Here is a 14,684-nt window from a genome sequence, read left to right as displayed (position 1 = left end):
TTTGGCTCCTTGGTTTTTTGACTTCCCTTATAGTATTCTCAACTTTAATGAATTCGTGTTAGCTTTTGTACTTAATCCAGCCATCTATCTCACACAAGCGAGCAGGTATTTGTATATGTAATTCTTACCAGAACACTTGCACTCTCTTCCTTTGTGACTTCAGAGGTTCTCTAAGCTGATTTGCTTCCCACTGTTTTTCTCCTTTCATTAGAACATCGTGGCAGTGGGAGCTGGGTTTTGTGATGGCCTTCGCTGTGGTGATAATACCAAAGCTGCTGTTATTCGACTTGGCCTAATGGAGATGATTGCATTTGCAAAAATCTTTTGCAAGGGACAGGTGTCTATTGCCACTTTCCTGGAGAGTTGTGGAGTCGCTGATCTGATCACAACATGTTATGGTGGCCGCAATCGAAGGGTGGCTGAAGCATTTGTTAAAACTGGGAAGGTATTGTACCAAGGCCTGTCTTCCTCTCCGTGTGATGGCTAGCATTGCAGAAATCTGTCATAGGAGCACTAGGTTCAGTGCTGACTTGTTAATATAATACTGTAGTTATACTAGTCACATTGTAATCCGTTAACATAGTCTTGTCTCTCCTTTTGTCCTTTAGTGTGTTACCATAGAGACAATGTTGCAAAGCTAGAATGAATGAGGCAGTTCCAAAGAGAAGGAGAACTGGAGGTAGGGAGTAGGGGAAAGAGGAAGTTTACACACAAGCATGTAGGTAAATACTGTTATGAAAACCGTAGGCTGCTTTTGGAGGAAGTGTTAGGATCCTGCAATGACACTAGCCAGCTTCTCCCATCAAGTCTTCACGCATCTTAACACTCATGTTGAGTGACTGTTCATTTAAGATTTCAGTTCTACCACCGTCAGCTGGGCAAACTTTGGGAGCTGTCTCCCCATGCTGAAGCAGTGGGGTCATGCAGCAGAGGAGAAGACCCTTATCAGGGTTTAATAACCTTCTTATTCTTCATAATATTCTTCAAAATGGTTTCTTAGGTTGGTAAAAAACCTTGTTATGATTAACCTATTTTTTTAAATTATTATTATTATTTTTTAAATACTATTAAGTCCATTGAAGAACTGGAGCAAGAAATGCTAAATGGTCAGAAATTGCAGGGACCACAGACTTCGGCAGAAGTATATCGTATCCTGAAGCAGAAAGGAATGGTGGATAAGTAAGTAAGAGGATATGGAGCATTTCTTTTGTTTTGTTTTCCCCTCCATTTTTTAATGCTTAGCTTTTTGATCATGATGACTGTTTCCTGAACATAAAAGCAAAAAGGTAAAATGCTGACAGTGACTTAAACCCCAACAAAATGCATACATTTTAAAACCGCTAGATTAACGTGACTTTAATATCTATACTAGACCTAATGGAGTGGGAGCCTATATTTAAACACTGAATGCTATGCAATTTAATCCTCCATTTACTCAGAGATCTCTTGGTGATCCCTTTTGCTCTAGGCAGGAATAAGGTAATGTAGGAGAGATGAGGTACCCTCGGTTTTAACTTGGAATGTCCTAATCATATGGTTGTGCACCCATGGAAATTCCCATGGAGATAGAAATTCTACTTCCTTACTGCACAGATCTCAGGGATGCCCCTTGCCTCAGCTCTGCTGCCTTTTCCTACTGGCTCTTGTCTACCTCTGAACAGCATGACTCTTGCAGGAGCCTTGTTTCCATTCCCTTCCCCTCCCATCAGCTTCCCCTGGATTGTCCTCCTTATACACACTCCAGGGTTGGGTTATGCAATGCGGACCAGAAAGCAGCATAACTTAATAGAGCCAAAAGCAGTGGTTGGTTGGGTTGTTTTTTGTTTGTTTGTTTTTGTTTTTTGTTTGTTTTTTTTGGGGGGGGGGGGGGAGAGTTGGAGTTCCCATGAATGGGCTTCCATGGAGTCAGAAGTTGGTGGAAGACTATGCCACAGAGGCAGAATGTGGATGACAGCATCGGGCCATGAGTGCAAGTATCTGAGGGGATATGGCCTAGGAAGTATAGTGGCATGTTTGATTTGTCTTTGCCTAGTTTTGACTTTCTTTTACTTTTTTCCCAGAATAATCTTGAGTTTCTCATAAGGGAAGTATTTAGTTTTTTGACAAATTTTGTAGCCATTCCAGATGACTTTCCTAGAAGAATTGTCCTGGTGACTATTGTTCTATTAATTGCTGCTGGTTATAATTCAGAAATTAAGATTTGTGGCTACTAACAGAGTAAAAATAAAGACAAATTTAGTATCTTTTTGAAATTGGCAGGGCGGGATTGGTGGGAGGGATACTTCTGAACTCAGGGCCTGATCCTGTGAGGTGCTCAGCATCTTTCATGGTCTTGCTAAGTGCCCTCACCTCCCACCAACTTCACCAGGAGTTGATGGTGTTCAGCACCTTGCAGGGTCGGGCCATGAGAGAAAAGCTGCATCCGTTTAACAATGCTTGGTCTAGGTTATAGTCTCTGGAATGTACTAGATGTTTCTGCATCGGCTGTTTGGCCATTGATTTGTACAGCTTAATAGCGCTTATTCCAAATCACTTAGATGAAACTGCATACAAAAATTGTAAGATATGTCTAAAGGATGGCAGCTCAGTGCTTATACACCTTGACAAATCAAAAAGGAAAATACAGCATCTTGTATATTGGTTTTTGGTGTTTGCTAGCCGACAGAGGAACTGAAAACTTCTGAGGCAAAATTCCACCATTTAATCCATATTCACAACTACCCCAATAGCCTTCCTGCAAAACTGGTTGGTGTACTTCTGGAGCAATGTTAGGGACTCAGTTTCAGGTTTTTTCAGTATGTGATGCATTAGTTCTCACTGGTAAGTTATTGGAATGCAATGAAGAGTGAACTCCCTGATGCAAAAGGGAAATATCTTATCTGCATAAGATTATAACTCTCACAGCAAAACTAATAAACAGGCATTTACTTAAGGTCTATGTTAACTCACAATATTGCAGAACTGTAAATAAACAATAAACTAAAATATAAAGCTGAGCTTCTTAATAAACCCTGTAAACAGAGAGACGACCCAGTAGCTTTCTTGCTGGTAAAATTTGTTGCTTATCTCCAAGGAAAGGGAGCCTTGTTATTAAAATTCTGTTTAACTGACCAGCTGTATGTAGTGGCTGCTTTCATCTCATAGAAGGGTCAGAAGCATGGATGTTAGCTTTGATATTGTGGTTCTTTCCTTTGTAACACCTAGTTTGTGGTAAACTAGAATCATGTAACTTAGTATTTCCTGATACAAAACAAAGCAGGTTGTCCTGGTGGCATTTATTCAAGAGATTCTGCATGTGCCTGATTCCTAAAGCCATATGTAGTCTGTGTTTAGTAAAACTTGGAATGTGTTTTCTTCATCTCTTCCTTTTTTGGATGAGGCAAAATCACAAAAATGAACAGTTTCATTTGTTGATTGGCAGTCCCTTCTAATTCATTTGTTGATTGGCAGTCCCTTTTGGCAGTTTTTAAAGTACAATTTTTTTCATGCACCATCCGCTTTTCAATGTTTTAGTACTTGCTCTAAAAATAAGGCACATAAGTCCTATCTCTGCAATATATGCACAATTAAGCTGGTTGGGGGAAGAAAGCTGTTTAGAACAATTGCTTTCAATAATTACTATTTGTAATGCTCTCTTAGAGCCAGGTCTACACTAACCCCCTAATTCGAACTAAGGTACGCAACTTCAGCTACGTGAATAACGTAGCTGAAGTTCAAAGTACCTTAGTTCGAACTTACCTCGGTCCACATGCGGCAGGCAGGCTCCCCCGTCGGCTCCGCGGTACTCCTCTCGTCTAGCTAGAGTACCGCAGTCGACGGCGAGCACTTCCGGGTTCGACTTATCGCGTCCAGACAAGACGCGATAAGTCGAACCCAGAAGTTCGATCGCTCGCCGCCGAACTACCGGGTAAGTGTAGACCTACCCTTAGACATCTTCAAATAACTTTTTATTTTTATATTTTTCTGCTTTTCCATTTGGCAAGCACAGAGCTGAACACAGCAGTTTTTTTTAATCTAGATGACCCGAAGTAGGCTATTGTTTACTTCTCTGCTTTTGTTCTTATCCTAAAGTGTAATTTTAAAAACTCATGCAAATTTTGGCTGGATGCATTCTTGGACACCCTGTGTGTAAAATAGTCAGTATTTTTGGATTGTGTCAGTTAGTGAAGTTATTTCCAGCTTGCTACTACACAGACCCCCTTCTCATTCTCACGATTGCACCTATTGGATGCTGAATGATCCTTTTTTAAGGGCATTGGCTTTTTAATCTAGCCTTCAAACATTTGCTTAAAAACTGTGTAGTACACTCTGGTGCTTTTAATATTTTAAAACGTAGGGTTGAAAGGCTAGTAAGGGTAGAATTTAGGCCCCAATCCTGCAAACTTCTATGCAGATGCATAGATCTTTATGTCATATGGAGGCACGTAGAAGTCAGTGATACTCAACAGAGTCGCACTTAGCAGAATCAGCATGTATATTTACAGTGTAAGTTGGCTATAAAACTCTTTATCTGAAAGGTAGTTGGAGAACTAACCCCTTTAATGTTCCCAGATGCACATTTCACATGTAGTATACATGCTGTTCCTGCCTGTAGTATTGTCGTCACCATTAGCTTAAGCATTGTCATTTTTTCACTGAAGTGCTTCTGAATTGTGCTCACAGAAATATTCTCTGTGATGGAGAGCAATGAGTTGGTATTAAAATGTTGTTTGAAACAATGGTCCCATCTTAAATCAAGTAACTTCTCTGAACATCCTGATAACTAGCAATGCAATTCCTGTGCCCATTTGAAGCATACTTTTGCTTCATGCAAATTCAATATGTCTTGTTCCCGTCTCTAGTAATGGTCACACATAAAGGGACATTGTGATGTCAATTTTAGGCTTAAAATATAAGATTTTATATTTTAAAAACAAAAATTCCCTAAGGCCAACAGAAATTTTGTTTTTTTAATTCCTACAAAAAGTTTTGCATTGATTTTAAACGTTGCGTTTTGGTGCTTGCAGCTTAAACACTGCAGCCTTTGTTTGAGATCTAGAAAGTGAAATTGACTAGGTCTGTTTTCATTGTCCACACTGAATATAAAAATAAATACATTTAGATTTTTAAAAATTCTTTGTTTTAATAGTCTTTTAATGTCAGTGAAACACACATGGAAGCTTTATTTTTGAAAATATGGCCAACTTAAAAATAAATTTAAATAAAAAGTCAGCCTCCTATTTATTTTAAGGATCCTAAAACCCATACTTAACTTTACACTCTTACATTTGAAAATTTTGGTCCATGATTTTTATCTGAGGGGATCTCTTAAAAATGGTGATAGCCTAATTTTTTTTTTTTTTTTTTTTACATTTGATCATTATTCAGAAAGGTTGTTGATCTTTTCTGTTTGTAGCTGAGCGTGTGATAAGATGATTGCAAAAAAGATAGTGGCAAGTATTTGTTTTAATTTGTGAAATAAGTGAACTGCCAAGGTATGCATAACAAAGTTGCAGGATCCAATATGGTTTGATAATGATCAGGCTTTTGAGGGCCTGACGTATTTCAGAAATGTATGTAGGTATTGTATATATTCTGCACTCATCACCATAGCCTGAGTGCCTTGTAAATTCTAAAAGAAACACACAGATTCTCAGGTGCTCTTTTCTCTACCTAACAAGACATTATAGAGTAATCTTATGTTGCTTTTTTACTTTTTTCTTTGTTCTTTTCTTTGCTAGGTTTCCACTGTTCACTGCCGTATATCAAATCTGCTATGAAGGGAAACCTGTCCAAGAGATGATATCCTGTCTTCAGAGTCATCCAGAGCATATTTAAAATGAATTGTGCAATTATACTAATACAGCTTCCGCCTTTCAAATTCATATTTGGATTCAAGTGGATGTAAACATTAGGCAACCATATGAATGTATATGAATTTCTGTAGTTTTTTTGACACAATTTAAAATTGTAATGTAGTGTCGGATTGGTGGCTGTCATTTTACTGGCTAAAAAGCAGATGTTTTAAGATATACAATGAAAAATTTGCACTATATATATAGTGCAAATAGATGTATGCATCTATTTGTGTTTCTATAGTATAAGACATAAACAACATTTAGTAATCTTTCATTCTGAAATTCCTCTCTCATTAAAGACCCAATCCAGTGCACACTAGAAATAATGGAAGGAATCCCGTTGGCTTCAATGGGAATTGGATTGGGCCCTGATAGCTCCAATAGCACTAGCTATGTCTACAAACACTTGATTTTACTTTGTAATACACACCAAGACTTTTTACATGTTTGCATGCTTTTTGGCAATAGTTACTTTAAGCAATATTAATGAAAAGCTAGTTGTAGCAGTTATTCAAGGAGGGAGTAGGGGAATGGCATTTTAAGTAACTGCATTTAACAATATCATATGATTTTTAGACAGTCTCAAAATATTAGACTAGCTCAAATCAATTTTTAAAGGGTATTTAATCTTTTAAGTGTAACATATTTTAAAAGGGTACATTACCTCCCCCTCCGTTTTTATCGCTTTCAGTTTTGTATTTCTGCATTTCTCTCTTTCTCTTGCTGTTCTCGAATTCTATTAGGAAGGACAAGCAGGAGGATTTTACCAGCACAGACTCTAGCATAGGGACTCTATGGTTCATCCAGGTGCTGTGTGATTCCATTTATTTTATTTTAGGCCCATTCTTATGGCAGCCACTGCCCAAAACCATCACGCTCTTCTAGCTTAACCTTCAGCTGCATACCGCACATTGGGGGAATTCCCAGTACTTCAAGTTTGTGTTGTCTGTTGTCAAATGAATTGTACTCCATGCATTCATTTCAGTGCCTACCAGTGCCTGATGTGTCAACTGATCTCTATTGACTCAATCCAACTTCTACTGAAGTAAATGAAAAAGTTCCCATTCTTTAATTTGAAAGACTTCTGTGGGGATTGGATCAAGCCCTTTCTGACCAATCTCCCTGAAAGCTTCTCCGAGTCCATGCTGCCTCTCTCTGCTCCCCTTAAGGAAGGAGGGACTGAGAGAGGTTATGGAGGAGGTTAATTTGAGTGCTTCTTTGCACAACTGTTGGGGTACAGCTGGAATATCCCTTTTAGGAACATTTTGAGGAGAGATGGGGGGGATGGCTGGATCTTTCTGGCTCATGATTTTATTTTATTTAAAAGAAAAAAATAAATCTAGCCTTAAAGAATAGGCATATGGCTGGGCACATGAAGGGACAACCCATAGTTGAGACCTGGGGAATAAGGTTTGTCTAGAGACTGATAGAGGTCAGCACGAAGCTAATAAGAGAAGTCTCTTGCTATTTGGAATACATATTCCTAATCCCGGAGCAAGATAGGGATTGATTACTACTTGCTGTTACCAGCTGTGTTGTTTACAGGCCAAGAGCTTTGAGCATGAAGCCTTTATGAAGCTTTACGATGTCAAGGTATAGGCCTAGGAGTAGCAGTCACCCTTGCTTAAAGTGCATTATACAGCTTTGGATATTTTTTACTCTGAAATAAGAAAGAGCAGTAAGGCAGCTTCATGTAAACAGAAAAATATTTCGGAACAGGGGCTGGTATTTTGCATATGCCAAACCAACCATTATGTTTTAAATTATTTTTAGAAGATCATGTGAACGTCTACAAATATGCAGGGCTATAAAATATCATTTTATTGGGGATGTTTTGTCTTATTTTTCTGAACATGGTGCTGAGTAATGAAAAGGGTCAGGAGTTAGTTTGAAATGTATGAGGCAGTGGGATTTTGAGAATTAAAATCTCTGATAGAACTGGTCTGTGAGAAATTATTTGTGCTCAGACCATTTAAAGGCTATTTTAGTAGTTGGAAACATTGATATATTAACGCACATATGAAGCATACACTCCCCATTACAGCATAACTCGCAATGGGTTTGTTTATGTTAAATTACACTGTTAAAAAAACACCAAATTGGGTGGATTTGCCTTTGTATTTTATTTTTACATATAGTATGTAGAATAATACAATTTTGTAAGATACATAAAGGGCTATATAAGCTAAAAGTGGTGAATTATATGTACTGTAGCATGGTTTTTTTTATTATTTGTTTATTCTCATGCTCTTTCCTCCACATAAGGAGTTGAACATTTTTAGATCTCCTTTTTTATGTAAACCCCGTCAGTGACTGAGCCAGAGGGAGGTTTGTTTATTGAATCATTTTCTCAAATCTACAATCCACTCATTCTCCCTCCCCTTCTCCAATAAAATGCAAAACTTCTGTAATTAAGGAATTTATCTTGTTTTCATTTCTGTAGATATTTATTATTCCACCATTTCTACTTTTGTTGTTGTTGTTATTGTTGCTTGAGAACTTTTGGCTTGGCATTATTTTTTTCATTAATATTTACTACTAATTATGATACTGTGATATAAATATCAGCACTAAAGGATAAGGGCCCAGTCCTGTGAACACTCTTTCGCTTGCTACTTGGTGTAGTCCCATTGAAGAGACTCTGCCCAATAATAAGTTTTTTTTTTTTCAGGATCAGGTCCTAAATTTTTATCTTTCTTGACTAATTTATGAACAAAAATCACTAAGAGAACTGCATTCAGTTTTCTAATAGTACCTAACTAGCCCATTACACATCTACTGTATTGTTTAAGGATTGAAAATGGATACCCCTTTGAAAGCTTAGTACAATAAATATTTTGTCTCGAAATCACTTGTTTTTAATGTTCATTTTTTATCACCAGGCTTTCTTTCTCTTGTTGACACCAAAGATGTAATCAGGATAGATATCTGAGACTGCCGTACAAGGGGCTAGAGTAGTTTACTAATTGTCATATAAGCATCAGTGTTTTCATTTCATTCATCAAAAGGTAATAACAAAATGTTTAAGTACATCAGAAGCTGGAAGCCTGCTAAACAACCAATGGGTCCCCTCGATGACCGAGATACAAAAGGAGCACTTATAGACGATAAAGTCATTGCAGAGAAACTAAACAAATTCTTTGCTTCAGTCTTCACGGCTGAGGATGTTAGGGAGATTTCCAAACCTGAGCCGGCTTTTGTAGGTGACAAATCTGAGGAACTGTCACAGATTGAAGTGTCACTAGAGGAGGTTTTGGAATTAATTGATAAACTTAACATTAACAAGTCACCGGGACCAGATGGCATTCACCCAAGAGTTCTGAAAGAACTCAAATGTTAAATTGCGGAACTATTAATGAGGGTTTGTAACCTGTCCTTTAAATCGGCTTCTGTACTCAATGACTGGAAGACAGCAAATGTAACGCCAATATTTAAAAAGGGCTTTAGAGGTGATCCTGGCGATTACAGACCGGTAAGTCTAACGTCAGTACCGGGCAAATTAGTCGAAACAATAGTAAAGAATAAAATTGTCAGACACATAGAAGAACATAAATTGTTGGGCAAAAGTCAACATGTAAAGGGAAATCGTGTCTTACTAATCTATTAGAATTCTTTGAAGGGGTCAACAAACATGTGGTACAAGGGGGATCCAGTGGATATAGTGTATTTAGATTTCTAGAAAGCCTTTGACAAGGTCCCTCACCAAAGGCTCTTACGTAAATTAAGTTGTCATGGGATAAAAGGAAAGGTCCTTTCATGGACTGAGAACTGGTTAAAAGACAGGGAACAAAGGGTAGGAATTAATGGTAAATTCTCAGAATGGAGAGGGGTAACTAGTGGTGTTCCCAAAGGGTCAGTCCTAGGACCAATCGTATTCAACTTCTTCATAAATGATCTGGAGAAAGGGGTAAAAAGTGAGGTGTCAAAGTTTGCAGATGATACTAAACTGCTCAAGATAGTTTAAGATCAAAGCAGACTGTGAAGAACTTCAAAAAGATCTCACAAAACTAAGTGATTGGGCAACAAAATGGCAAATGGAAATTTAATGTGGATAAATGTAAAGTAATGCACATTGGAAAAAATAACCCCAACTATACATACAATATGATGGGGGCTAATTTAGCTACAACAAATCAGGAAAAAGATCTTGGAGTCATCGTGGATAGTTCTCTGAAGATGTCCACGCAGTGTGCAGAGGTGGTCAAAAAAGCAAACAAGATGTTAGGAATCATTAAAAAGGGGATAGAGAATAAGACGGAGAATATATTATTGCCCTTATATAAATCGATGGTACGCCCACATCTTGAATATATACTGGCACTAGAAAAGGTTCAGAGAAGGGCAACTAAAATGATTGGGTTTGGAACGGGTCCCATATGAGGAGAGATTAAAGAGGCTAGGACTTTTCAGTTTGGAAAAGAGGAGACTAAGAGGGGATATGATAGAGGTATATAAAATCATGAGTGATGTGGAGAAAGTAGATAAGGAAAAGTTATTTACTTATTCCCATAATACAAGAACTAGGGGTCACCAAATGAAATTAATATGCAGCAGGTTTAAAACAAATAAAAGGAAGTTCTTCACACAGCGCACAGTCAACTTGTGGAACTCCTTACCTGAGGAGGTTATGAAGGCTAGGACTATAATAGCATTTAAAAGAGAACTGGATAAATTCATGTAGGGTAAGTCCATTAATGGCTATTAGCCACGATGGGTAAGGAATGGTGCCTCTAGACTCTGTTTGTCAGAGGGTGGAGATGGATGGCAGGAGAGAGATCACTTGATCATTACCTGTTAGGTTCACTCCCTCTGGGGCACCTGGCATTGGCCACTATCGGTAGACAGGATACTGGGCTAGTGGACCTTTGGTCTGACCCAGTACGGCCGTGCTTATGTTCATTTATAAATTAAATTGTTTTACTAGCACAGTCTCGAGTCGGGCCAATCAAATAAAACAAGATGTTCTCTGCAGTACGAACTGCATTATCGTCTTTAGTTCATATAACTACTGTGTCATCCACTAGAGGTCGCTGCTGAACCAAGTTCTACATGGTCTGCTGTAGATTGCATGTTTTCTCTTTAACGTTTTCTTGAAGCTCTTCGGTGCCTTGTGCAAATAAATTCTCCATCTTGTTATTTGAGGTTGAGGAGATGCACAGGTTCACCCCCATCTCGTGCAGCATAGAATGGATGAATCTACTGGAGGGGAAAGGAGAAGCTTGCCAAAGTAATTGACATCCCACTAAAACAGCTAAGGCCCCTACATGCAAACATTACTCAGCTGACACCTCACCATAATGTGTTAGGCCCAGGACAGCAGTTAGCGTGACCAGACAGCAAGTGTGAAAAATCGGGACAGGGAGTGGGGGGTAATAGGAACCTATATAAGAAAAAGACCCAAAAATCGGGACTGTCCCTATAAAATCGGGACATCTGGTCACCCTAACAGCAGTTGTATTTATGTCATCCTGTGACCATCCTTTGCAGGGTGGGGAAAAAAGCTCCTATTAGAATAGATGCTGATCCTGTCCTCATTAACTGGGGCACAGTTTACTGTGCACTTTCTTCCCAAGTTGGAGATGGCTCACTTACAGGCAGGGGGGCAATGGCAACATGGCTCCTAATGAAGTTGTACTCATGAGAGGGGAGTGAGCACAGGGTCTTTCCTTGATCTCTGGACAGTTCTGTGATGCGTCGGCCCACACACCTTGAAAATCCCATGTCACTTGATGGGATGAGTCAGGAACTAAACCTTATCAACTCATAGAATTTCCTACTTATTGTTGCCCCCTCTCCCACCTTCCCGTGAGTTTTCTGAAGAGGAGAATCCAGCCTCACAGTGACAATTTACACTATGATGCATGGAAACACTGGGATTAACTGGAATGTAGGTTTCTTCAGCAAGCAGAATAATATAATAGCTCAATCTTATAGCACCTGTTACCATAGATCTCAAAGCACTTGACAAAGGAGGTCGGTATTATTACCTCCATTTTAGAAATGGGGGAGGAGGAGAAACTGAGGAACGGAGGGGACGTGACTTACCCATGGTCACCAGGAGGCCAGTGGCAGAGCTGGAAATAGAGCCCTGGTCTCCCGAGTCTTCCTCTTAAGCTCTATCCACTGGACCCCATTGCTGCAAAGCCACTGGCCATTTTGTGGTAAGCAACGCTGAGCTAGCTTTGTAATCAACGGCTCAGAATGATGTGGCTACTTTTTTTGTTTTTTGAAAGGGTGCCTGAGACTAATTGGTAAAACCAATCTCCATATGTCCAGAAAGTGTAATCCAAGTACAATGGGCCTTCTAATTACAGGGAGGCTAGGTGCATAGGAAGGCAGAAACCACAGCAGAGAATTAGACTGATAAATATCTTTTTCTATAAATGTCATGTTCTTCTTCGAGTGCTTGCTCATATCCATTCCATTAGGTGTGTGCGCGCCGCGTGCACGATCGTCGGAAGATTTTCTACCCTAGCAACACCGGCGGGTCGGCTGTGGAGCCCCCTAGAGTGGCGCCTTCATGGCGCTGAATATATACCCCAGCCGACCCGGCGCCCCCTCAGTTCCTTCTTACCGCCCCTGATGGTCGTTGGAACTGTGGAGCGCTGCTTAGCTGTTCTCCACTCTCCCTAGCTTAGTTTGTTGTATCACAGTTATAGTTATAGTTATAGTGTTTATAGTTAAATAGTTAAATAGTTTAAAAGTTGTTCTAGTTGTTCTAAGTAGTTCAGGGGATTAAGGGGGTCGTCTCCCCCTTTCTCCCCCGGCCGTGGGGCCGGGCTCATGCCCAACGCTCCCGGCTTCAAGCAGTGCGCCTCCTGCGCTAAGCCTATGCCCACGAGCGACCCGCACGACTCCTGTCTGAAGTGCCTGGGAGAGTCCCATCAAACAGACAAGTGCAAGATCTGTAAGGCCTTCAGACCAAGGACCAAGAAGGAGCGGGACTTTCGGCTCCGGCAACTCCTGATGGAGGTGGCACTTAGTCCGGACGCTCCATCTACAAGTCAGGCCCCGGCACCTAGCACCTCGGTGCGCAGTGCCCCGGCAGCACCGGCTATGACGAGCACGCGAGTGGCGTCAGACAAGCCTCCCCGGCACCGGACCTCGTCGGCACCGCAAGCAGTGCCTCGGCGCCGGTCATTATCCCCGGGGCATAAAAAAGCCCATAAGACGGGGACATCCGTGCCGAAGACGCCAGCTCCCCCAGTGCCGGGGGTAGAGCCGCGTCCGCCGGTGGAGCACCGGAAACAGGTGCCTCCAGCACCGTCGACTCCGGCGCCGAGGCCGTTGAGTCCAGTGCAGATAGCGTCTCCACCGAGACCGGCGGTGATACAGTGCCTCCCGTCGACTCCAGAGACCTTCGCGGCGGCGAGAGACTTAATAGCTCTCACGGAGCCGGCACCGCCTCAACCACCGGCACCGACTGCACCGTTGACTCGCCCGGTCCAGTCGAGGGGGAAACCTGCCTTGATGCGCCCTCCATCGCAAGGGCTGGAACCTCAGCACCGATCCAGGTCCCGAAGCAGGTCCTCACGCCGCTCGCAGTCCCGGCACCGAATATCGCCTCGGCACCGGTCGTACTCGCGGCCAAGATCTTCTTCGCGGCACCGCTCTACGTCTCGGCACCGCTATGATCGTCGGCACCGATCAACGTCGAGACGTAGTTCTCGGCACCGCTACGGTCGACGCTCGACGTCGAGAGGCCGCTCCCGGCACCGGGCATACTCCAGGTCCTCGTCGAGGTCCAGATCCGACTCCCGGCACCGACGAGGTCATCGGCACCGGTCGCGGTCCCGGCACCGATCGCCGGCACCGCGTAGAGATAGATCATCTCCGGACCGACACCGTGCGGCACCGCAGCCAATCGGAATCGTCTCGACGCTCTCGGCACCGCCGTGGCCATCGAGATCGGAGTCCCACTCCTCGGAGGACCTCTCGAGATCGGCATACCCCCCTCAGGGGCAAGCCGAGGAACAGGACTTGGGCCATTGGCAGGAGATGGCAGAGGACCATTCTCATGGCCCATCTCACTGGTCGTTTTGGACCCCGTGGGCGTACCATCAGGCGCAAGGGGCTCCAATTGCTTCGACCTCTCGCTCCGGTCACTCCATCAGAGGGGCCCCGGAGTCCACCATTTCGCGGCCTCCGCCAGGGGGCATGGAGGCTTCTGTGTCCGCACCACCTGACGCCCTGGACCCAGGCGCAGGTGATGCTCCAGCCCAGGAACAGAGAGACCAGGACCAGCCCTTGGATCCTGTTCCACCGGAGGCATCTTCCTCTTCTTCTCCGGATGAGGCAGTGGCGGGCACATCGTGCACAGGCCCACCTCCAATAGATCTTCGGGCTCACCAGGATCTTCTGCGCAGGATGGCCCGTAATATGGACCTGCAGGCGGAGGAGATAGTGGAGGTGCACGACCCGATCGTGAATATCCTTGGAGCGGATGCCCCATCGAGGGTAGCGTTACCCCTGATCCGCACGATACAAATCAATGCGGATACGATATGGCAAACTCCTGCCTCTATCCCACCCACAGCGAGAGGGGTGGAAAGGAAGTACTTTGTCCCATCTAAGGACTATGGGTACTTGTATACCCACCCCCAACCGTGTTCACTGGTGGTGGAATCAGTGAACGCACGAGAGCGCCACGGCCAGCAGGCTGCAGCGCCTAAATCAAAAGAGGCTAAGCGGCTCGATTTGTTTGGCCGTAAGGTATACTCAGCCGGAGGGCTACAACTTAGAGCGGCAAACCAACAGGCGCTACTGAGCCGCTACAATTTCAACTCCTGGAACTCTATGGGAAAGTTTAAGGAGTTGATTCCCCAAGAGTCCAGGGAAGAGTTTGGG

The 14,684-nt window shown here is 42.5% G+C and overlaps 1 protein-coding gene across 1 annotated transcript in view; it reads left to right on the top strand.

Annotated features, from left to right (window-relative positions):
* The window catches only part of GPD1L (glycerol-3-phosphate dehydrogenase 1 like), a 37,185-nt gene extending 28,497 nt beyond the window's left edge, over positions 1 to 8,688 (top strand). Inside the window, exons 6-8 of the mRNA XM_054019844.1 lie at positions 212 to 445; positions 1,073 to 1,179; positions 5,721 to 8,688. Of these exons, the coding sequence (XP_053875819.1) occupies positions 212 to 445; positions 1,073 to 1,179; positions 5,721 to 5,817 (438 nt within the window). The 3' untranslated portion in view covers positions 5,818 to 8,688. The remainder of the gene's footprint in view (positions 1 to 211; positions 446 to 1,072; positions 1,180 to 5,720) is intronic.
* Positions 8,689 to 14,684: the final 5,996 nt, after the last annotated feature.

This window comes from Malaclemys terrapin, chromosome 2 (assembly GCF_027887155.1).
Source record: "Malaclemys terrapin pileata isolate rMalTer1 chromosome 2, rMalTer1.hap1, whole genome shotgun sequence".
NCBI classification, from domain to species: Eukaryota; Metazoa; Chordata; order Testudines; family Emydidae; genus Malaclemys; species Malaclemys terrapin.
This window is presented reverse-complemented; position numbering and strand designations above follow the sequence as displayed.